The sequence below is a fragment of the Zootoca vivipara genome, chromosome 1 (genome assembly GCF_965207765.1).
Source record: "Zootoca vivipara chromosome 1, rZooViv2.hap1.1, whole genome shotgun sequence".
Taxonomy (NCBI): domain Eukaryota; kingdom Metazoa; phylum Chordata; class Lepidosauria; order Squamata; family Lacertidae; genus Zootoca; species Zootoca vivipara.
The window spans coordinates 30,491,453-30,514,571 of record NC_142582.1 but is presented as its reverse complement, the minus strand read 5'-3'; the positions used below and the strand labels follow the sequence as shown (position 1 = coordinate 30,514,571).

General features: G+C 42.7%; 1 protein-coding gene across 4 annotated transcripts in view; it reads left to right on the top strand.

Annotated features, from left to right (window-relative positions):
• The window catches only part of GPD2 (glycerol-3-phosphate dehydrogenase 2), an 85,051-nt gene that overhangs the window by 27,458 nt on the left and 34,474 nt on the right, over positions 1-23,119 (top strand). For all 4 annotated transcript variants that reach the window (XM_035131806.3, XM_035131815.3, XM_088661199.1 and 1 more), the window contains 2 exons: positions 2,654-2,751; positions 3,965-4,128. In XM_035131806.3, coding sequence (XP_034987697.1) covers positions 2,654-2,751; positions 3,965-4,128 — 262 coding nt within the window. The remainder of the gene's footprint in view (positions 1-2,653; positions 2,752-3,964; positions 4,129-23,119) is intronic.

The window sequence follows — 23,119 nt, the reverse complement described above, 5'->3', positions numbered from 1 at the left end:
TCAAGCTTGGGACAAGCGTGCACTATGCTTCCCTGTCAAAATGGGGATTGGCAGATTTTAATTTTAAGCACCGCGTCATTGATTTGTTTGAGCTATATGCTTTTGAGCACAGGAAACTAAAAGACACTTCCTTTTGGCATCTCATTTTCAGTGCCAATAATGTTTTTAGGTCCTCTATACTATCATGCAGGGTATGATAATTGCTGGTAGGTTTCCTTGTTGGGGTAGCTGGGAACACTTGGGTAACATAACTTCCTTTTTACACCCCGGAGAAAGATTTTCCTAATATTGTCTCAGGTGCTCTAAATTTTGACAGGTGCAAAGAAGGGCTCTCCCAACAGTATAACATTGGTTTGCTGAATTGTTTTTACACCAATATTCCATGTCACATTTTTACTATTTAACTTAGATCACCAGTCCTCCCTTCCTCCCTCCCTCCCTCCCTCCATGGGTATCTACATTAATAAGAATTAACTGCATATTTTTGTATTACCAACTCCTAATTATTCAAAAATAAATTCAAAAGCATATAATAAACATTTCACATTACAAGCTCTTCACATTCTTGCCAGTAATTTTAAGTGTTTACAGTGGTCTTTTAGATAATAAAAAATGTATTCCAATATTTTTCAAATACTTGATCTTCCTGGTTTCTGGTCTTTGCTATCAATTTCACCATCTCTGCATAATCCATCAGTTTCATCTGCCATTCTTCTTTCAAAGGTAATTATTGCTGAATCATTGCTGCTAATATGCTCACCTGCTTCGGTAAAATCTCTCTGAACGCATCTGCAAACTCCTTCATTGTGTTAAGGCAGTAAGCCCTTTCAGGACACAAACAACGGGGAATTAGTTTAAACGTTTGATTATATTGTTGTAGCCCATCCTGGATCCTTTCTTCCAGTTTGCTAGATCCTTACAACAGGGGTGTCAAACTCAAATTCATCGGGGGCCGCATCAGCAGTTTGGTCACCCTCAAAGGGCCGGTTGTATCTGTAGGACTATGTGTCCACTCTTTATTATCATAAATTATTGTCACTGCATTCAATTATTACTGTTTTTTGTAATAATGTAAGTAATAACTAGCTCTGAAAGCAGAAACATAGTCAGAATAATGGCAAGTAGATATTCAAATGTACAATTATTGTACAATTTATTGAAAAATGATTTTTGGTAACTGCACTGGGTGGTGGAGGCTCGCTAGGGTTTCATGCAGGACCTTTGCAGAGCTACTAGTACCTGGAGATGCTGGGGTCCTTCTGCATGCAGGACAGATGTTCTGCCAGTGAGCCACCACCCTTCACCAAAGGGACTGGCTGAGGTTGACTCACTGGAGCTGCTCTCCTGGTTCCAGGGTTTAAGGGCCAGAAGTATAAAGCAGCATCCTATGTTTCTGAGGAGAGGGAGAGGGAGGGGAGGGAAGGGAGGAAGGAAGGAAGGAAGAAAAGAGGGAGTGGGAGGGAGAGAGGAAGGAAGGAAAGAGGGGAGAGAAAGAAGAGTAGGAAATAAGGAAGGGAATAAAGAAGAAAAGAAAAAGAAAGAGGGAGAGAAGACGGAAAGGGAGAAAGAAGGAAGGAAGTAGAGGGGAAGAAAGAATAAGAATGAGGGAGAGGAAGAAAGATGGGAAGGACGGAAGGAAGAAAGGAAGGAAATAAGAAAGAAAGAAAGAAAAGAGGGAGCAGGAGGGAGAGAGGAAGGAAAGGTGAGAGAAAGAAGAGTAGGAAAGGAATAAAGAAGGAAAGAAAAAGAAAGAGGGAGAGAAGACAGAGATAAAGAAGGAAGGAGAGGGAAAGAAAGAATAAGAACGAGAGAGAGGAAGAAAGAAAGGGAAGGGGGGGGTCGCCGCCTTGATTCAGCACCAGAAAAGAGCGCGAAAGGACCCAGGGGCAAAAAGCATTTCCCGTGCAGCATGAGGCAGCGGGTGTCCGTTTTAGGAGAACTACGTAAAGCCTCAGAGTTGCATGTTCGTGAGGCTGAGCCGCTGATGAGCTCACGTTCATGAGGCTGAGCCGCAGCAGGAGGAGGAGGAGGTGAGGCAAGAGGAGGCGGCGGCGGCGGCAGCTTGCTGGGTTGGTGCCCGGTAGCGCCGTGCGGAGAGTCCCGAGCCTCTGGGACACAGCAGTGCTCTGTAGCACTTTGAATCCTCCTCCTCCTCCACACGGCGCTGCTGGGTGCTTTGTCTGTGCTTCAGCAGCAGCAGCCGTTTCCAGGCGCCGAGCTGTGGCAGGAGGAAGAGGATTCAAGGTGCTACAGAGCACTGCTGCGTCGCAGAGGCTCGGGACTCTCCGTGCGGCGCTGCCGGGCACTGACCCGGCAAGCTGCCTCCTCCTCCTGCTGTGGCTTGGGGCGCTCCACGCAGCGCTGCTCTGGCCGCCTTTCTACCCCCCCCCTGGCCCCAGCTGTTTGTCAGCAGCAAGGTCCCGCTGCTGGGTCCCGCTGGCTGGGGCGCTTGGCGGGCCACATGACGAGGTCTGGCGGGCCGGATTTGGCCCCCGGGCCTTGTGTTTGACACCCGTGCCTTACAAGTTTACGTTCCTAGAGAAAATGTAGTCTTTTGAGCTAAGGTGCTTGTGAGAGGATAGGCAGAATTGCTGTGGGAGAATGCTCTCTGGCAACATAATCAAGAATGGATTTTGTGTCGTTACTTTTTTAGTACAGAATGGTGAAAGAAGCCCTGCATGAACGTGCCAACCTGCTTGAGATCGCACCTCATTTATCTTCTCCTCTGCCTATAATGCTTCCTGTTTACAAGTAAGTCACTTGATGTTTGTTCTGAATTTGCTTCATTTAGGGTGGGTGTTCAATCTGGGTCACTGGGAATGAATTTTAACATGTTTCCCCCTTAATTACAGTACAGTGGTACCTCGGTTTATGAACACAATTGGTTCCGGAAGTCTGTTCATAAACTGAAGCGTTCATAAACTGAAGCGAACTTTCCCATTGAAAGTAATGGAAAGTGAATTAATCCGTTCCAGACGGGTCCACGGAGTACTCAAACTGAAGCGTACTTAACCCGAAGCATGGGTGTAATTGGTTCCGGAAGTCTGTTCATAAACTGAAGCGTTCATAAACTGAAGCGAACTTTCCCATTGAAAGTAATGGAAAGTGAATTAATCCGTTCCAGATGGGTCTGTGGCGTTCGTAAACCGAAAATTCATAAACCGAGGTTCCACTGTATGTTCTTCAGTTTGTAACAGGCTTGCACCCTTCATTGTGGAGGTAAAATTTTCACTGTTGCAGTTGTGGATGTTTTGCCTTTGGAGAATACAAATTCCAGAGGGAAGCTTTTTGAAAGGACCTTTGTCCAATTTTGCAGGACAGAGGGGCTGGAGATGTAACTGGAAGGGCCATTAAGTCTGAGAGGAACATGAGAGGAGATGCTGAAACTCTGTTCCTGAATTTGGCAGCTGGTGTCCTTCTTCATGTCTTACTTTGGCTAGTGCAAGGGGACCAGGTTTGGGGTCATGATGTGAGGCTGAAAGAAAAGTGAGTTGCCTAAGGCCACCTAATAAGTGTGTGATTCATGTGAGAATTGGAGTAGATATATTCTGGTTTGTAATCCACAGTCTTGATTTTTTTTAAACCTTCCACCTTACAGAAGTTCAAGGTGGTTCAGAATAAGGACAATAGAATGCAATAAAACAATCACAAAACCAAACAGAGCAGCAGCCCAAGAAATAAAATGTCTTGCTGTCTCCTCACGTAGCGTTTTGTCCTTGTACCAACCCTCTAAGATACTATAGGCTTCAGAATTGACCTGTAGAAGTTACACACTTCGCTTCATGGAAGCGGCGAGACGAGAATGGGACTTCTCCCACACACATCAAACCCACTCTGGTTCTTTTGACTCTTCAGAAATATAGTTGTGGTTTGCAGTATCCTTTTTGAAAGACTATGCAGTAGAAACCAGGCATGTGAAATGGTGCTCCTTGATTTATCTCCCTCCCTCTGTCTCCTCTCGTAGGTGGTGGCAGCTGCCGTACTACTGGGTGGGAATTAAACTCTATGACCTTGTAGCAGGAAGCCAGTGTCTGAAAAGCAGCTACGTACTTAGCAAATCAAAAGCCCTGGAACTCTTTCCTATGTTGCGGAAGGACAAACTCGTGGGTGCCATTGTCTACTATGATGGTATGTTCTCTTAACTACCTAACAGCTTTTATTTATTTATTTTTTAAAAACTAAAACATTAGCCTGAAACAAAAGACCGTTGCATCTTCATTAATTGGTTTGCTTGGTTGCTTCACTTGTGTGGAGCTAGTTCCTATGCAGCTGCTCTCCAGCAGCATACCACCTTCTAGGTTGAGTCATGGGTGGTTGATGGAACTTCATTATCCACTAGGAAGTGTGTCAAGGGATTGGACCAAATGGCTCTTCTAAAGTATTTCATTTCTGTGATTCCATGGCATGTTCATATGTACATGCTCTTAACTCACGGACAGATGTACTGTATATGTTTATAACTGGCATCTTTGGGTGATGGGGCCACCACAGATCGAATATTTCCTGCCAGAACTTTCCATATCTTCCACCATCAACTCAAATGTGGTATGGATGCTCGTAATACTTTCCGCTTCTAGGCATCAAACACAGAGTAACTGCAATTAAGTGCATGCATATATGTACCAGCCATGTGATTCTAATGAAAAGAGTACAGTATGCGTCGCATTTCTACCGTCTTGTAGAGTAAACATGTGCTTTCTGAGTTTTGTGGCTCTCCCAAGTCTGCTCCCCTGTGAGTGGACTTCTTTGTGTTTCCATCCACAAAGCCTCCACATCTGCCATATATTTTGGAAAGATGTTGGTTCACTATGCATTTGGACACTTCTTTACAATATTGTGACTGCAGTTTGTATGATGGTGCCTGAGGTGAAGGGACAGGTTTCCATTTGTTTGGAAACATTTGGACACCATTTTGAGTCAATATGGCAGACCGAACCTTTCGAAACTGCAGTGATTTTAACCCCTGCACCAATTTTTAGGTTTGTCAGAATTCCTGAGCGACGCCACGTATGAGGGCACCAGTAGTAAATGTGTGGCAGTTATGGTAGACATAGCAGCCCAACAGTCAGGATCAAGGAGGTGCGGTTAGCCAGCCGCCAGCGAGTTTCTTGAGCAAAGAACTCTTCAGTAGCTTCTTTCGCTAAACTTGGATGACTCTTCAAGAGCATCCCATCTGCATTTTTGGGCACGAAATGAAATGTTACATGCACATTGAATTGGAGTTGAACCTGCATACATTTTAATAAAAGCGATGGGGGGAAGCAGCCTCTACCAAATGTGTTCAGAGATTACTAAAAGCCAAGAAATTCAGTTTGTGATGTTGGAATGCAACTATTTCCACAGCAGGGTGCCCACATAACTACTTTCTTATAGCTCTCTGTCATTCCTACGTACTAAAGGCCAGCCTCGACTGTGAATTTCTTGTCTTTGTAAGACCCACAAAATGCTTTTTATTATCAGTTTTTTCCTCACTGGGTGTTTTTATGGGAACTTCCCCGCCCCCCACCACACAGTTAGGGGTAAGAGTGTATAACCTTGCATTTTCTTTCTTTTAAAAAGCCCCTCATGTAGCCAGCAAGCCATCTTTGCACTAGCAGGATGTCTCCCCGAATGTTCATGAATAAGATGCGCACACATTTAAGCACGAAGGCTGCCTGATGCTTCACTATGCAGCCAGATCCCACTCTCCACAAATCTGGTGCTGTATTGCCAACCCGTTTTTGGGAAGCTTTGCAATGGCACATTAAATGTGGGATGAGCTGTGATTTGGCTGCGTAGTGAAACAGTCATACAATGGCTTCATTGTGGACTGAGCGGAAATGAAAATTGGGTCAATCTGTGCTTCTTCATCTGACTTGAGTTATCCCTAGTCTGCATCCGAAACTGTAGAGTAGTTCTGTAATGGTTACTATCAATTTTCAGTGAGAAGCATTGCAGCATCAGTAATCTGAAATAAGCAGTGATGTTTCTTGGTTTGTTCTGTTTAAGAGTACCAGCCTTTCCCTTGCGTCTCTCTTACCAGAAAGAACTTGAATTAAGAGCAGTCCCCTTTCCTTTCCTTTTGGGCACTTAAAATTTTTCTCTTTCCCTATGAAAGAGTTAAGGAAATGGTGGGGGCTCACAGCATGAATTCGAAACTTGAACACTAATTTTCTCTTAACTAAAATAGCCTGTGCCAAATCTCATTTTATAAACAAGGAGTCTGAAATCCTTATAAAAGTATGAGTCTCTTAAGCCGCAAAAACAGCATTGGCTGCTGTGTGGTTTTTGTTTGGGCAGTCAGAGATCTAGTAAGATTGTTGTCATGTCAATAATGAGCAAGCAAAATCCGTTTTGAGGCTAGATTTTTCATCAAATGGTTGGAAGCTCAGTTTGGTTGGTGAGTTGAAGTGATTTACAAGCAGAGCAGATATCCAGTATTACAGCGCTGTGTGTTTTCATAGAAATTGTCTGATATTACTTGACTAGAGAAACTGGGAAGTTATTTTTTTTCCAGGATTTGATTGCTCATTAAGAGCAAGAGAACCTCTAATATTGGGCAGGGGGCATTAGCTCAATGGTAATGAGAGATGCTTTGTCCACAAAAAGTCCCTTGTCATCTCTGGTTAAAAGAATCTTAAATAGTAGGCCTAGATAATCCTGCTCTCTGTTTGGTTTTATAATACCTCAATCTGACTTTTGACCTGATTTTGTTTCCTGGATGAATGACTTGCACTGGGCATTTCCTGGACCACTCAGCATCTTATCAATATCATTAGGAGGTGGCAGTAGTCCTCTCTGATGGGATAAATAGACCAGACAGTGCTGAAATACTTCTATTCCATTTTCATGGCCACTACTAGCCTTTGTGGCACCTCAAAAGTCCAAATCATCCACCATGCTCTTTAATATCTACATAAAATGGCTAGAAGAAGTCATTCAGGGATTTGAACGGAAATGTTGTCAGTAGGCGACACTCAGTTCTTCCTCTTCTTCCAGCTGCTAGATACATAGAGGCTATGGAAGCCCTAAACAGATGTCTGGTGGCAGTTTTGGGATAGATGAGGGCAAGCAAGCTGTTGCTCTTTCCCCTAAAAGACCAGGTTTTGCAACTGGCTGGCTTGCCAGATGTGATCCTTTTTTAGAGAAAGCATGCACTGCCTCATATCTTAGTAAGCCAACATTGAACCACAGTTCCAAATTTCGGAGGAGTCAGGATCAAAGTGCTGAAGCCAGGGGAGCAAAGGAGCGAAAGGAAGGAGTATGCTTGGTCCATTCTTGTTCTGGCCTTTGTAAACCATGCTTGGATTTTCTGAATGTCTACCTTGTCTGCTGAACTGGTTGAGTGCTGTAGATGCCCAAGTTCCTACAAGCTATATGTGCAGCACATGGCTGCTGATCATATGAATCTAGCCACCCCCCCACTCACCCCGAGCAGCAAGAAATAATGCCCAGATATTGATAGTCGTTATTCTCCTGCCACAATGTGTGGGAGCTTGGCTCTGGAATTTGTTGATCACCTAGGCCTGGACTGTTGCCTCGGGAGGGAATAACTTCCTGAATCTTGATTAGTGTGAACCAAGACATTAGCTGCTTATCAGTGGGGTAGGAGCAACTGGTAGGAACCTATGCCTTCCTGCTTTGATGCCCTTTTCTTTTGACCCTAGCTCTAACACCCTTGGTCTATTCCTGCTTCCTCTTTCTGTTTGTCTCAGCTCCCTGTTTATTGCATCCCTCTCTTCTGATCTACCTTCTGCTATCCGTTGACTTCTGTAAACCTGGACCATGAGTGTGTTTCCCAAAGTTTACTATTAACATTCAGAACAGGGGTGGGGACTCTCTACCCCAGGCTACACCTCACCAGTTTGGTTCTGTGCCCCTCCTTTTTTTGCATGGCTGCAATGTTTCTGCTGTAGACATTGGTTTCTTAATGAACTTTCACCTCTGGCCTCACCCACTCACAGGCATGTAGCCCCCAGAAACTTCCCCACAAGACAGTGTGGCCCTTGAGTTGAGAAAATTGCAGGACTGCTCTGTGGGTGGCCAGCCATCCCTTCCCCCCCACAGCCTGGTTTGTGAGCATAGGAAGCGGGACATACAAATTGTTTGTGATGCGTGCAAATTGCCACAGCCGTGGGTTGAATGTGGCATGCTAGGTGATTCAGCAAACTTATTGGCTCTATGCCCAGGTGGAAACAAACAAATAAATAAAAGAAACTACTTTTTACTAAAAAAAATGCACACCACTTTTGGTTTTAGCTATCCTGGAAGGTTTTGCTGAAGATCAAAGAAGATTATTTTAAATAAAAAATAAAGGTCATGCAAACTCTGTTTGCCCATTGGTTATGCTGGGACAGCGGGAGGGCATTGTGCTGGCACTCTTCAAACCTGGTAGCTGCGTTTAGCATGCCCCAGCCAAGTTATGGTTTGGTACTGAGAACTAGGCACTTGCTCAAATAAAATGTGGAATTTTAGAAAGTGCCAATGAAGTAGCAGCTCTTGCCTTTGTAAAAAAAAGTGTTTGGTAACCAGCTTCCCTGGAGGGTTGCTTTGAGAGTGAAGTTAGGAGTGGGCCAAGGCCCTGACTGCTTCCTACACCCTTATATTACCTGGTGTCATAGAATTGTAGCGTTGAAAGGGACTCTGAGGGTCATCTAGTCCAGGCGTCAGCAAAGTTATCTGGCCATGGGCCAGATCGTTCCCACGGATGTCGGTGGGCCGGACGGGTGCAGTGCGATGCCGAAAATGACGTCTGTGCATGTCCTCAGCACCGGAAATCACTTCTGCGGCTGCGCAGACACCGAAAATCGTGCCTGCACAGAAGCAATTTTCGGTGTCTGGGCATGCGCAGACATTATTTCCGGCATCTGCGCCGGCGCCGGTGCCGTTTCCGGCATCACTCGGTGAGTCCCCGCGCCAAGTTTAGCACAGCGCACAGGGGGGCTCGCCGAGTGGGTGGCTCAGTTCACAGGCGGCCCATGGGCCGGATAAACGGCCTTTGTGGGCTGCTTCTGGCCCATGGGCTGGAGGTTGCCGACCCCTGATCTAGTCCAATGCGGGAATATGCAGCAGTCCCATACGAGGATCAAACTTGCAACCTTGGCACTATCAGCATCATGCTGTAACCAAGTGAGCTATCCAAGGTGGTGTCCACAGTCTCTCTTGCCCCTCGATGGCCAACTAGGGAATCTGCAGGGGGCTAGATTTGGCCAAGAGGCCTTCAGTTTCTGATTACCTGAGAGTGGACCCTTCCAGTCTTTATATGGTGACAAGACACCTTTGTGCCTCCTTTCTATTCTCTTCCATCTGTTCCAGCTTCTTAGAAGTTATAAGACATAAGTTATAATTTGTGTTGTTAGTAGCATCTACTGGCTGCAAAGAGAAGTGCCTTGCAGCAGCTATTGTCCCCTTCTTTTACATTGGGCAGATTCAGGCCACTAAAGGGTTTATTCTCTCTCCCCCCCCCCTCGGCCAGATCATTTGCTCAAACACTTTTATGCCTGCCTTTAAAAAACGAACTTAAATGCAAAATTGGATACCAGATCTCCGTTCCTTCCTCTCCCCCTCTTAATTCCCTAATTATTTATCAAACCAGTGACCTGCCAAGTGTTTCATTTTCTACCATATATCCTCGCTTTGTAGGCTGTTGTTGCTCCAGCCTTCTTTAATTGCATTTTAAATTTGTTTATACAGGCAACAAGAACAACAAAAAAAGCTACATTATAAATGTTGGATGTACCAGCAACAGCAAATCGCAGACTTTACCAGGGGCTATTCTTGGTCTGTAGAAGCATCAGGAAACCTAAGCATATGTTGGATGTTAGCCTGGGTGTACACAATGTGTCCTATTTATTCAAGGTTTCCTTTGAAGCTGCGACTTACAAGTTTGTTTCTTAGGGGTACATGTCAGACTTCATTTAGCATTTGTTGGTATTCAGATACTGCTGAATAGCAAAAAGGCAACATTTTGGGGGAGGAATGTGGCTGCTATCTGAGCAGTGATCTGTCAGTTTCATTTATGTAGCTCAAGGAAAATTAGTAAAGAGGCACTATGGAAAAACCAACACTGAGATTTCTAGAGAAATTTCTAAGTGGTTTCTCTTTTGAAGCAGAGAGAATTTGATTTCAATGTTTTGAAGCTGTAACGTGGGATGCTAGGGAAACAATGTACAACTTGGTTATTAGAAATAAAATCTCTCAAAAAATAAATACTAAGTGTTCGCACAAAGCATTTGCTGATTTAAATGACAAGTCTTGCTTAGATATTTGATTATGCTTCTATTACAAGACTCCCTTTAAAGATTCTAGTTGAAGCATAGGCATGTTTGAAGACATTAATTTTAGACAATATGTATATAACATCTTTAAAAATCTTAGGAACATTTTCTAAACAGTTCTAATTTGCTGTACTAAGGCTGCAATCCTATACACACTTACTAGGGAGTAAGTATTAAAGAAACCAATGGGGCTTACTTCTGAGAAGGCACACATATGAACTGTTATATGTGCCTTTTAAGAAATAAGTTCCATTGGGTAAATTCAATGGTGTTTCTGTGCCAGCAGAACAGACTTCTGCTTTTGGTGGGGGGGGGACTGCGGGGGGAGGAGAGGAAGAGAAAACTGTTGCATGAGAGGATGTCCGTTATGATCACACAGAGACGCCATTTTATTTCAGCCAATGCAACTTATTGTTGTTATTCCATGAATCACTTCCCATGAGGCATCCCAAAATGATTTACAAATTAATATAAAATAAATAAAAACAGTTCAAACTCCTTTAGTAAGCTCTGCCCCGCACATTCTTAAAGAAATAGGAATTAGAAGAAGCATATTTTTGAGACTTAAGGGGTTTAGATATACTAACAAATACGAAACAGTTGCATGTATCTGTTTAGAATAGGAGAAAGTTTCTTAATTGTTGTCGGGGGGGGGGAGTGGTCATGTCACTTTTGAAAAGTGAGACTCTCGCTCATTGTAAACCCTACAAGATTTTTTTTAATGTAGGGGGACAAAAGCACCAAAAATCAATGGAAAAAACCTGAAGAACATTCATTAAGCTGTCAGCAGTGGAATAAGTACTTTCCCCCTTCTAGCCTCCTATGGTTGTCTTTCCAGCGTGCGCTGAATTATGAAAAGTTACAGGTTTATAATTTTACTTTTGACTAATTTATAATTTCGAGGCTATCAAGGTATATAATTGGGGGCGCGCAGCTCAGTAGAGAACTTGTGCAGTTCTAAAACTTCATACGCTCAATTTCCAACGTTTTTCTCATTTGGAAACGAAAACAGTGTGACAGGCTGCCATTGAAAAGGTTCCTTGCAGCACACTCCTCACAATAGAAATATGACAACCTCTTTGGCGGTGCAAATCCACGGGTGGCAAGAAGCAGCAAACCGAGGGAACTGTTATGGGTAGTTAAAGGCAGTGCTGAGACTCGGAATTATTTTGAATAGAATTCCTATAAACTGGAACTCTTCAGGGGGAAACCTGCACTTAAACCTGCAGCGAGGATGGCTCTAGATGTGGAGAGCTGATTTCCTGTTTGTGGCGGAATATATGGGAAATGAATCATTTACCATTGGATTGTGGCATCTTTACTTTTAATTGAAGGGCTCTTACTACTGTGGTTTAGTGTAAATAACATGTGGAAGAAGGAAGTTTGAAATTTCAAGTATCCTGATGAATTACGACTGATATTCTGCTTGGTGCACAGTGTTTATGAGACCCCTGTTCTTTGCAGTTGTTGTTTCCAGTACCTTTTTGTGGCATTTCATCCCTCAGAAGAATTATGAAGATTAATTTAATTTAATAAAATGAACTTGATGCCCCTCAATCACGAATGCCCTCATAAACACCGTGTAGTCTCCCTTCCGTGTTTGAACTGCTTTTCTCTCTCTCTCATCCTCTCCTTGCCCCCCAAAGTCACAGAGGGCAGCCGCACAGATAAGCATACCTACCGGACTCCTTGTTTTTTTATTCCTAACAAAAGGCTGGCTCTGCATTCCATAGCACCGCGGTTGCTGGAGGCGCCGTTCCCAAAAGCATGCAGATGATAACTGCATCTCCTGCTGTACCTGTAACAATTTAATTGTATAAGTCAGCCCAGTCAAGCATCCCCAGCACATGACTGGGAGACATGAAATTCATTGTCATTATTGTCCCTGTCATTTTGGATCATTATATCCTGCTGTAGAATTTTCCTCACTTCAGTGCTTTTTTTTCTCCTCCAGGAACCGGGGATTATGGCTGAGGTTGGGGTGGGGGCAGGACTGTGAAGTACATTTACCTCAGGGGAGCCACAGATTAAATTGGCTTTGCTCTCTTGACTTGCTGGATTCATCTATTTGTATGCTGTGAGTTTAAGGTTGGAAATTTACGAGTACCTGAGTGAATTTCCATGGTCCTGGCTTTATTTTGTTTATGCATTGTTGCTATTATTATTATTATTATTATTATTATTATTATTATTATTATTGGTGGAGAACTGAACAGTAATGCTTGCTCCTCTTTACAAGAATCAAAATGTGGGTTGGCGGTTCTTAACCCATTTTACCCTTAAAAGATCCCACATTATTCTATAGGGAAGTCACATTATTTGCACGTTACACCAGAAATACATCTGTATTCCCCAGCTTGTCATGGCTTTTCAGAGGCAAGATTCCATTGAAGCATGTAATTTATATGTCTGTGTTTTATGCGAACTTAATGGTAGGCCATTAGTTAATATGTATCTTGTTCCATAATGCAGGCATGGTGGTGTCATGGATACTGCTAAGAAACGAAAAATGCTCTGTGGGAGGCAGATTTTTTCTTTTTGGTGCATGAAACTTTGAAAGACTCCTAGCTGTTCCCTAAATTTCAAAAAAATACGAATTGAATAAAAGCCAGCTAGGTGACTTTGTTTTCTTTCTTCATTGTGGTACAGGGATAAAACTTGATTGGGGTAGGGTAGGGTTTAAAATACTGCCTCAAGCCCCCCCCCCAACCCAAATGCCCCTCTGATTTGATTTATTATATTTCTAGGCCACTTTTCGTTCAAAAGAACCTCAAAGCGGCTTACAAACAATAAATGGCAATAAGCTGATGGAACATAATGGAACATCACAAACACAGCGTAAATCAGGCACCCCCAAACTTGTCCCTCCAGATGTTTTGGGACTACAACTCTCATCATCCCTAGCTAACAGGACCAGTGGTCAGGGATGGTGGGAACTGTAGTACAACAACAGCTGGAGGGCCAAGTTTGGGGATTGCCTGGTGTAAATCATACAGAATAATTTACAACCACCAGTGAAACCATTACCAATCCATAAACACTGTTAACAAAGCAAGAAATAAAAAATAAGCTAAAACATCAGGATTGGAGCAAAAGTCATATGGTTTAGCAAATCAATACAGCGTTTAGAATCTATAAAAGAATATTAGCAATATTAAGAAAATAGCAGCCAAAAAATAAACTCCACACTGTTAAGTTCATACACACTCTCTCCACACGCCATGACTCATCTTTCACTCTGTTCAGCTCATTCAGCTCATTAAGACCCATATACACCTAATGCCCATGGCAGCAACTCCTTTCTGAAGGTTCCTTGGGCTGGAGGGTGGAGCAAGACGGGTGGAAAGAGGCACGACCTGCTGGCCCACCCAGTGTCTCTCTTCCCTCTCTGCCTCCGCCATGTGCCTGGCCAAGTGACTACACTCATCTTTGCCCTGATGAGCAGAGTTGGGGTGATTGTTGTATCTGTAAGAGGCAGGAGTTCCCATTGGTGGTAGAAACTGCTACCTGCAACAGCTGCCTTTAAAGAGCCAGGTCTGGGTTCTGGAAGTGAGAAATAAAAGGAAGGTGCTGGAATGGCTGGAATGAGCTCCCCTTCCTCAATCCCACCTTGCCCGGCCCGCATTTTTGCCAGGCATTCCAGTAGAAATTAAGATATCTGATCATCCTGATTTTACCTTATATATGTAGCCTTTTTTGTGTGGGAGAATTCACCCTTAAGGAACATGGCTAGCACTGGCCAGTACCAACACAAATAAAGTTGCTTTTGATGCGTATTAGACCTAGTTGACCCATAGTACGGAGAAAGTCAGTATAATAAATGTTCCAGTTGTAGATAATTGTTGTTATCTCTTTTTCGTGTGGAATTGGCCCTTGCATATTTGATAAAAAGCCTGACAGGGAGACCTGTTGTCAGGGACCCTAACTGAAGTGGCTACGAAGAAGGCCAAGACATTAAAATCTCAGGTGTTTATTGAACTTTGAGCATAAAAGGTTTTGCTGTTTGGGATACCATTTGTCAGAAGCCTTTTAAAAACCTCCCCACCCCATCACCTCAAAAACTGATTGCATTTAATGGATGCTACTTATTTAAAGTTCAGTCCCTTGCTTTGAGTTTATTTTTGAGCAGTTGACGTTATTTGACTGTATCTTTGGGGCTGCTGCACACTTTTTATTGGCTCTGAGTACCTGAGTGTTCATTTTGCTGTTAACCAGCTAGCATGACAGGCACACAGCAATAACCTCCTTTGTACATATCCAGAGCCTCCATTGGTTTGTAGTTCCTTCACATGTATATGTAGGCATTTAAAGCTACATATGCTTGATCTGTGAAACGCAAATATAACATCAGTGTATGCACGGCCATCACACTGCCACGTTATGTATGGAATTGTTCTCAGTTTTGGGCACTGCTGTGGCTGGTTCTATTTAAGTTGAGATATAAATATTTCTACCACACTTAAGCGCTTTCAGTATCTGCTGGCTAAATTCAATTATTGTTTTGTCATTTCAGATATGTGCCATTCTCTTTGGAAGTAGATCTTCTATAATTGTAATAAATGCATACTCTGCTTAAAGTGTTTCCACCCCTTCTTTTTGTTGCTCCCTCTTCCTGCAGCGAACAGGGATTCCTCATTATTTATTTAGAAACTACCACATGTCTCCAGTGAGTGATGAAGTCACTCTGCTTCATGAAGAGTAATTCTGCATCTTCCATATATCTCTGACATATTACCTCCTGTCTCTTTTTATACCCTTAGATCATAATTCTGGTTTTAGTTGGTTTAGATAAGGTCACGTAAGAGGAAGTAATTTCCTTGATGTCCTATGAAGTGGGCAATAGTTCATAAAACTATTGACTGGGCTCCACTTGAGCAATTGTGATATGAGACGAGATACGAAAAATAGCTATTGACCAATTCCAACGGAAAGAAAATGCTTGCGCCTGTGTGTGTGTTTGCGTTGTGTGTGTGATGCATACATAAAAAATGCAACTTTTGCCCTCACTGATGCTTCTCACAGAGAATTAGAAAGCTGTAATTTGGTAGGCTGGCAGGCTGGTTGTTTGAAAAGTCTACAAATGGGACATTTTAAATGGAGTGGAGCCTTTACGTGGCCAACAACACAGTCCAAGCCGAGTTTCCCATGGGCTCAACAGGGTTGTGAGAGTTTACATTGGAGAGAGCTGGGGGAGGTTTTGCAGCAGCCACAAATTCATGTCCACTCAAGGCAAGCAGTTGGGTAGGAGAGGATGGGACGTCTCTCCTCACAGTCTTCCAAAATCTCCAAGTTGCATCAGAATAGAATTTTACTGGCAGCCGGGGTTGTATCTCTAGTTGCAGAATTCAAGCTGCGCTGTGCCTTTTCGTCTATACCAGCCTTTGTCCACCTGATGCCCTCTGGATGCACAGACCTGCAGCTCCCATCAGTCCCAGCCAGAATGGCCAGGTTGGCAAAGACTGGTCTGCATGTGTGCATATCGCACACAAACACACCAAATTTATATAAAGATTTCTATACACACAAGATGTGTTAATTATCCCTTGTTTAATAATGTGCACTGACATCGCCACATTTGTCCAACATTGTAGCATGGCCACAGAAAGGCTGTCAAGACATTTTTCATTGTGACATTTTAGCGTGCCTTCCCTAAACTGGCACTGACAACATTTTGCTTTCATTTTAACACTATGCGTTTACTTACCCTGACACTGCAATAAGATGCCTTTGACAAGTTGAAGGCTGATACAAAGGAAGTGGGGTAACAACATAATTAAAAGCCAGCACCACCAAGTAAATCCTAATTCTGATCTGCCCCTCGCAACTCGCCCCCCTCCCCATGAAGAGAAATTCATTATCTGGGAAGGCCTCTGGCATTGCACTTCTAAGTGCCTGAGCAGTGATTCACACCTGGTGTCATGCTAGTCATTCCTCTCTGACTAGATACCACTAGAATATCATTATTTTTACCTTTGATACAAACGAAGATAATACCTTTTTCATTGGATCAGTTTCCAGTTATTAAAGCTTTCAAAGTACATTGAATTCCCCATCAGCAAACCAATATCACGTGCATCTGTAGAATACATTTAAAGCCCTCTTAAAATTCTGGCTCTGTGAAAAGTCTCCTAACAACCTTCAGCTCCCTTAACAATTTACAGTTTGATCAGTAAGAGCATGAGGCTCTTGATCTCAGGGTCGTGGGTTCGAAACCCACGTTAGGCAAAAATAATCCTGGATTGTAGGGGATTGGACTAGATTGCCCTTGTCATCCCTTCCAACACTACAGTTCTATGATTCTATTATTATTTGAGGGAAATCAAGACTGTAAATGTGTATAAGAGTGCTTTTAAATGTATGATGTGGATCTGACCTTTGTTTTGTATAAAGCTCTTTTCATTTTACCATAGAACTTGCCAAACTTCTCCAGTAACATGCTGTTTTTTGTTTTTGTATTTTTGCGGGCATGTTTACATTTTGTCACTCTTTTTGCATGGAATTCCACAGTTGAGGTTCCCAAATCTTGTGATGCTACTAGGCTAAAGCAGGAGCAGGAGGATTGTCTGAGTCTCCCTGTTAGGCTAACAGACGGAGACATAATTGTCAAGTCAGTGACAGAAGATTAGGGTAATAAAATGGTTCTGAGCTGTCTGTAGAACCAAATCTGCTGAATGGCTAGCAAAAAGGCTATGCTTTTTTTTTTTTGAAAGAGTCAAGACATACATTCTTTCCTACATTTATGAGAGATTGAAAAGGAACTAGTAATAGCCAATGCTCCTTTTGTGAGACCAGTCTGGTGACTAAGGAAACTGGGATATTGCAGTCTTAGAGAAGGGCAGGAAGGCTCTGTGGGTGTGTGAATGTTGGGTTTCTTTTGTTTAGAACCAAAGGGAGTGTGGAGCTGGGTTAGACATTTGTGAATTATATAAAGAAGAACATGAGCCGTGATAGAAAGTGTTGCCTTTGCTGGTCAACAGAGTGCTGATCTCAAGAATTCCCATTTACACGTTTGGCCTCTTCTGCCTTACTAAGCTATAAAAAAGCTATACTAAGCTAGGACTCTGCCAGTTGCTGTGCATTTTATCTTTTTAATAGGTTCACTATGCACTTTATTCTGATGAATATGTACCCTGTAAATCTATCTATCTGTCTATCTATCTATCTACTTATATCTATCTATCTATCTATCTATCTATCTATCTATCTATCTATCTATCTAGATACAGATAGGCTGCTTCTGCCTTCAGCTGCTCCAGTGTAAATCTGCAATGAGGTTTACATCATAATCACAGATAGAATTCAATGCGGAATCACACCAATATTGTCCTGATGATCCTGACTGAAAACCTATGTGAATTGCTTTGTCAATACACAGCGAAGGCTAAAAATGGAGCTGGTTGGGAAGGAAGGTTGAAAGAGAAGCTACAGTTACGTTGGCTACAATTATTAAGAGGTTCTCCCCACCATGCAACCCTGTACTACTTGGCTCACAACATTTTGCTGAGTCCTCCTGGAGAGGCTTTCTGGTGGTGGTGGTGGCGGCGGCGGCAGCAGGGGGGTTCCTGGAGGTTTTGGTGGGGAGGATGGGGAAAGAAAGGTTCATTGCGCAATATTGCATTCTGCATGTGCAGTGTTGGATAGCACACAAAGGTATTTAAAGAGAGAGTATTTTAATTTTTTAAAAAAACACTGAAATAGGGTATTTCTCCCCCTTTAAAAAGTATTTTCTCTCTCCATCCTGTTTTATGTAATTCTGCCCCCCCCCCCATGGCTTTTGTTTGTATTGCCCAGTCACTCACAAGCTTTTGTTCCGAATGGTTTTGAGGTGTTCAGATCTCTTTGGGACAAATTAAGCCTTCTGTGCTGTGAATTTTTTGATATAAAAAAATCTGTCCGATCTGTCCTGAGAGGTGACAGAGCTAAAAGAAGAAAAAGAAAAAAGAAGAGGTGAGGAGGGAGGACATAGAAAAGAGCAACAGCTAGCAGAGGGTAGAGTGTTAAGTGGACATGTGTTCAGGGCAAGTGCTGTGCTTTTACAGTTCCTGCTACTTTGCCCACAGGTTAGCGGCTGGAGGCTTGAAGACAGCTGACTCAGCTTTTTACTATGAAAGAACACTGAATTATTTTGACAGCCCTGTTCTTTTATTTGTATATCTTCTTTCAGACCTGATGGCAATTTAAAAAAAAAAAGACTTTCTGAATCTAAGAGTTATTACTGAAAGCAAAACAAAAACAAAATTGTCTGCAACCACTTAGTCTAACCTACAATCCCATTGGTACACTAAAACTACCGTATATCTATCTTTCCATCTATTCTATCTATCTATATCTGGTTTTTTTTATTTTAAAAAACAGGCTCTTCTACTTCTCTTGTCGTCTCCCATAATATTTTGGTGCCAATTACTACTAATGAACGCATGGTCTATATCTCCTTTCCGAATAGCCCAGCGGGAAACTCAGGAGATACAGAAGCACCATTTTATTGTATTATGTTAGTTATTTAATATTTATATGTGCTTCTCATTAACAAAGCTTGCCTCCAAGCAGTGTACAAGGATAAAATTTGAAATACATTAAAACTAATTAAGTCCAAAAACAAACAAAAACAGAATTGTAGATGCCAAAGACATTTGGTCACCCCTGATAGTTGGTGAAAGTCTGAGCAAACAGGGTGAGTTTTCAGTAAGAGCGGAAAGCACCCAATAACCCATTCCATCGAAATTGCAGAAAAGGAGGGCATTTCAGAGGGTAGAAGCCGCTAAGGAGAAGGCTAACTTTTGTCCTGCTACCAAGTGGGCAGGTTGCAGCACCATCAGCCAGGTCTCCTGAGGATCTCTGTGATCTACTGAGACTCTATAGGGAAGGTAGTCTCTCAGGAAACCAAGTTGCTCAGGGTATACGTTAACAACAGCACCTCTAAGGGAATGGCTTGTGAAGTGTCTTCAATTAGTCGACATGAAAAAATTGATTCATGCATTTGTTTTTATAGGAGGAACAGTATGTTTTATAAATCAACATTTGTTAAGAGGTGCACCTATTTTGTGAATTATTGTACAGTAATGCAATTTTTTTTAAAAAGGCAGACTTGAAATAAATTTATTTGTGTAAATTACGGTTTTTTTATTTTTTATTTAATCCAGCCTCAAAAGAAGCAGAGGGCTTTGTAGCTAATAGTTCCTTCACCAGTCTGTTCAGTATCCTGGCTGCCCAGTTGTGCCGTTCTTGAACCAACTTTAAGGGTTGTCCTACAAAGGGAGCACATTATAGCCATGCATTGCATATTAAGGTGAACTGTGGGCAGGGTGATGCCATGGCTCTTGTTCCCCGCTGAGGAGAACTTGAATTTGTAGCCCACATACTTTGAAATTACATACGGTAATTTGGATCTACATACTGAGGCTGCAACCTTATGCTTGCTTACCTACAGTGAGTGCTACTTCCAAGTAAACAGCAGGACCAACTGTTATAAGCCCTGTGCTTTTTAAACTTCCCTCAGAGAATCCTTTCCACAGCGAACCACATCTGTCAGGTCTAGGGCATGCCCAACACCCTGAGGTTGCAGATCATCTGTTTCAAGAACAATTAAATAGGGCTGTCAGTCAGGTATACATGGCAAATACCTAAACCCTTTTGCTGTCCTCTCTAACTGGCCATCCTATCTGTCTCTCTGGACGTGTTAGCATTATTATGTAGCCTAAAAACGTAAGCACAACAAATGCTCCCGGAGTATAGTGCTGCTTTTATTTATTTCTTTTTCCTTCCTGTATTTGTAGGCAGCCTTTCAGGGTTGTCCCTCATTCTCAACACTTTAGGAAAAATAGCAGTGATTGATGACATTGCAAGTCATAAAATAATTAAAGGAACAGCTGAAGCCCCATTAATACATCTGAAAATCACCACGGCAGCAGATAAAAACAGTATTGACAGACCTAAAACAAGCGTAAAAGCAGGCAACAACAACAACAACAAAAACCCCACAAAAAGACTAGTGACTGGAAATCACCAACATAAATCTCCCATTAGAAGCGGTACAGAATAATAAGCAAAGCCTTCAGTGCCTGCTTAAAAGTAAACATTGATGTGCCATACATACCAACCTAGGAAGGGAATTCCATAGGCATGGGGCCACCACTGAAAATGCTCTGTCTCTTGTGCCCATGTATCTGTCAGTTATTGGTATCAAAACTACATTCAGAATCTTGTGTGCCTGTTTTAGGCTTATACTGTTTCAGCCTATTATGTTTATATATATATATATATATATATATATATATATATATATATATATATATATAATGTGCTGGCCTTCATACCTTGAGGAGAATCTCTTGTCTTCTGTGATAGCATCCTTTGCCCTTCCTGTACTAAAATGGCACCCCAGGTTATTCTGGTTGACATGGCAGGGCAACTGCTTCATACAGATAGCAGTGAACAAGAGAGATGAAGGGGAGGATCAGAATTGCTTGGCCTCATCAACAGAGAGAAGCATTGGCTATTGTAATACTTGGGCACTCAGCATTCTTCATGTGTGGGGACTTGGGGCAGTGTATCACATCACCTCAGTATAGGGGTGGGGAACAGGATCTGAGCCAGTGTGCAGGATCCTTATCTTTTCCACCCCTGCAGGCCAAGTTTGACAGGTGGGTGGGGCCCACTCCTGCCATCCTGGTTTAACGTTAAGCTAGCTGATAGTGCTTTCAAAGTCTTACACCCAGCACTTTGCCATCTCCAATTCTGGAGCTTGCAAAGCGCTGTTGACAGAGCCTGCAAACCCCAACTGCTTCTTTATCTGCCCTGCACCTAGCGCCATATGTGATGTTGCGTGTAGGACCAGTGGGCCTGGCCTGGCCAAATGGGGAGGCCTGGCGGGGCTGTTTAGGGCTGGAGGTTCCCCACAGCTGCCTCAATGCATAAAACTTGTGTTCTAAGCTTGTATCAGAAGAAGTACACACATGGCTGGTGGCGATTGCATGCCTTGTTATGATTGCCTTGGGATTTGCGGCTTAACTTTTTCCGAGCAGAATTCTCCCTGTCTCCCAGCAGAAACCCTGTCCATGCTCTCCCCCCCCCCCTATTTCCTTTTAACTGACTTGTCAGTCCCGAGGAGGAAACCGGTCTTTCCTCCTTCTGTCTGTCAACTTAATCATCCATGAACAGAGATAGAAGAGGTTCCTGTCTGAAACAGGGCAGTGCTCCTAAGAGGAAAAGCTTCTGCAGAACCACCAGCTAGGGCTTTGCTGGCCAGCCAGACCTCTAGAGGGCACCGGTGAGAGGGAAAAGTAAACCACAAATGTTGCTGAAAGCAATTTAGCAGCTTTTGCCCCCAGAATAGATACTCTCGCAGATTTGCCATCAGTAATGAATTTTCATCTGCTACTTGGCCAGTTCTGTAGTGGACACCATTCAGAGGAGAAAGGAAACATGCCATGGGAAGGGTGTTTTAAGCCACTGGCTGCACTCGGAAGCCTTGCAAGTTGCCGCAGGAGAGGGACTGTGAGCAACATCATGGGATGGGTTTTTCTAGGACCAAGGTGAAGCTGTAAAGCTCTCTTGTTATTTTTGTTATTGGGTGTTGTTTAAGTAATCATCTTATATGTATAGTCATGAAAAGTTACAATTTTTGCTGTTCTGCTATGTTATTAGGTAATTAGTTTTGTACTGTTTGGTTTCGAAGTGTGTTGTTTTCTCTGTTGTAAGCCACTGTGAGCTGTTGTGGAATACAAATAAAATGAATGAATGGATTATTAACTCCTTCAATTATTTGATGCCAGAACTTACTTGAATTCTGGCGTGTGAGAGGGATTCTTGGAAGAATAATAAAGTAGGGTCATGCTGGAGTTTGAAGAACACCTGCAAGACTTAGGGCCCAGTTTTACAGGTCTCCTGATTCCATTCTGGGTAACTAGCAAAGATTACAGCACCCTTAAGGGATGGATGCACACAATTCATGTTTTCCCTATGTTTTCCTTCCATGACGAGACATGGATCTGGGTCATGTCTTTATGCACTCTGCTATGGTATGGCCATGCCAAAATCACCATTGATTTTCGTAGCACTGCTGAATTTGTGATGGTTGGTAACTTTCGTTACAATAACTTTTGTTTTAAATTTTTTTGCTGAGATTGGCAGTTTGAAGAAAAGTCTTCTTATGGCAGGAGAGGAGAGCAGAGTTCCTTGTTTGTAACCACAATGATCCAAATGCCACAACAATCCGAGCAAAAGTCTAGTTATGAAACGCAAAGGGGATCCAAGCTATTGGAGTGGTGGTGGTGGGAATCCCTTTGATTTATCCCTTTCCCAGTTGCATCTGCTGTCTCTTTTGAGAAACTTTGCTGCCCTTTTACCTAAACAGGACCATAGTAAAAAAAAACACAAGACTCTTTATTCCCTGAGTACGTCTTGCTATTTTTAAAAGCTGTATTTCCAGTAAGTGGGTTACAGGTTCCTTGTTAAATAGCATTTCACCAGTGAGAATATAACTGTGGTAGTTGCTGTAATTTTACCATTGCTGAAATGTTCTCCACCTATTTTGGAAATCCTTCAGTATGTTAGAAGGCTTGCTTTTAGTTGTGTGTATAATTTGGCTTTCAAAGAACTAAAGAGCAGCTCTTCATACAGATTTCTAATTGTTCAGAGCAGGCACCCCCAAACTTGGCCCTCCAGAAGTTTTGGGACTACAACTCCCACCATCCCTATCTAACAGGACCAGTGGTCAGGGATGATGGGAATTGTAGTCCCAAAACATCTGGAGGGCCGAGTTTGGGGGTGCCTGGTTCAGAGGCTACACATCCAAAGGGAGAATTTTAGCCCCTTTAAAAAACAAAACAAAATTTGCAGGCTACCAATCTGCTTCTGGATACTTT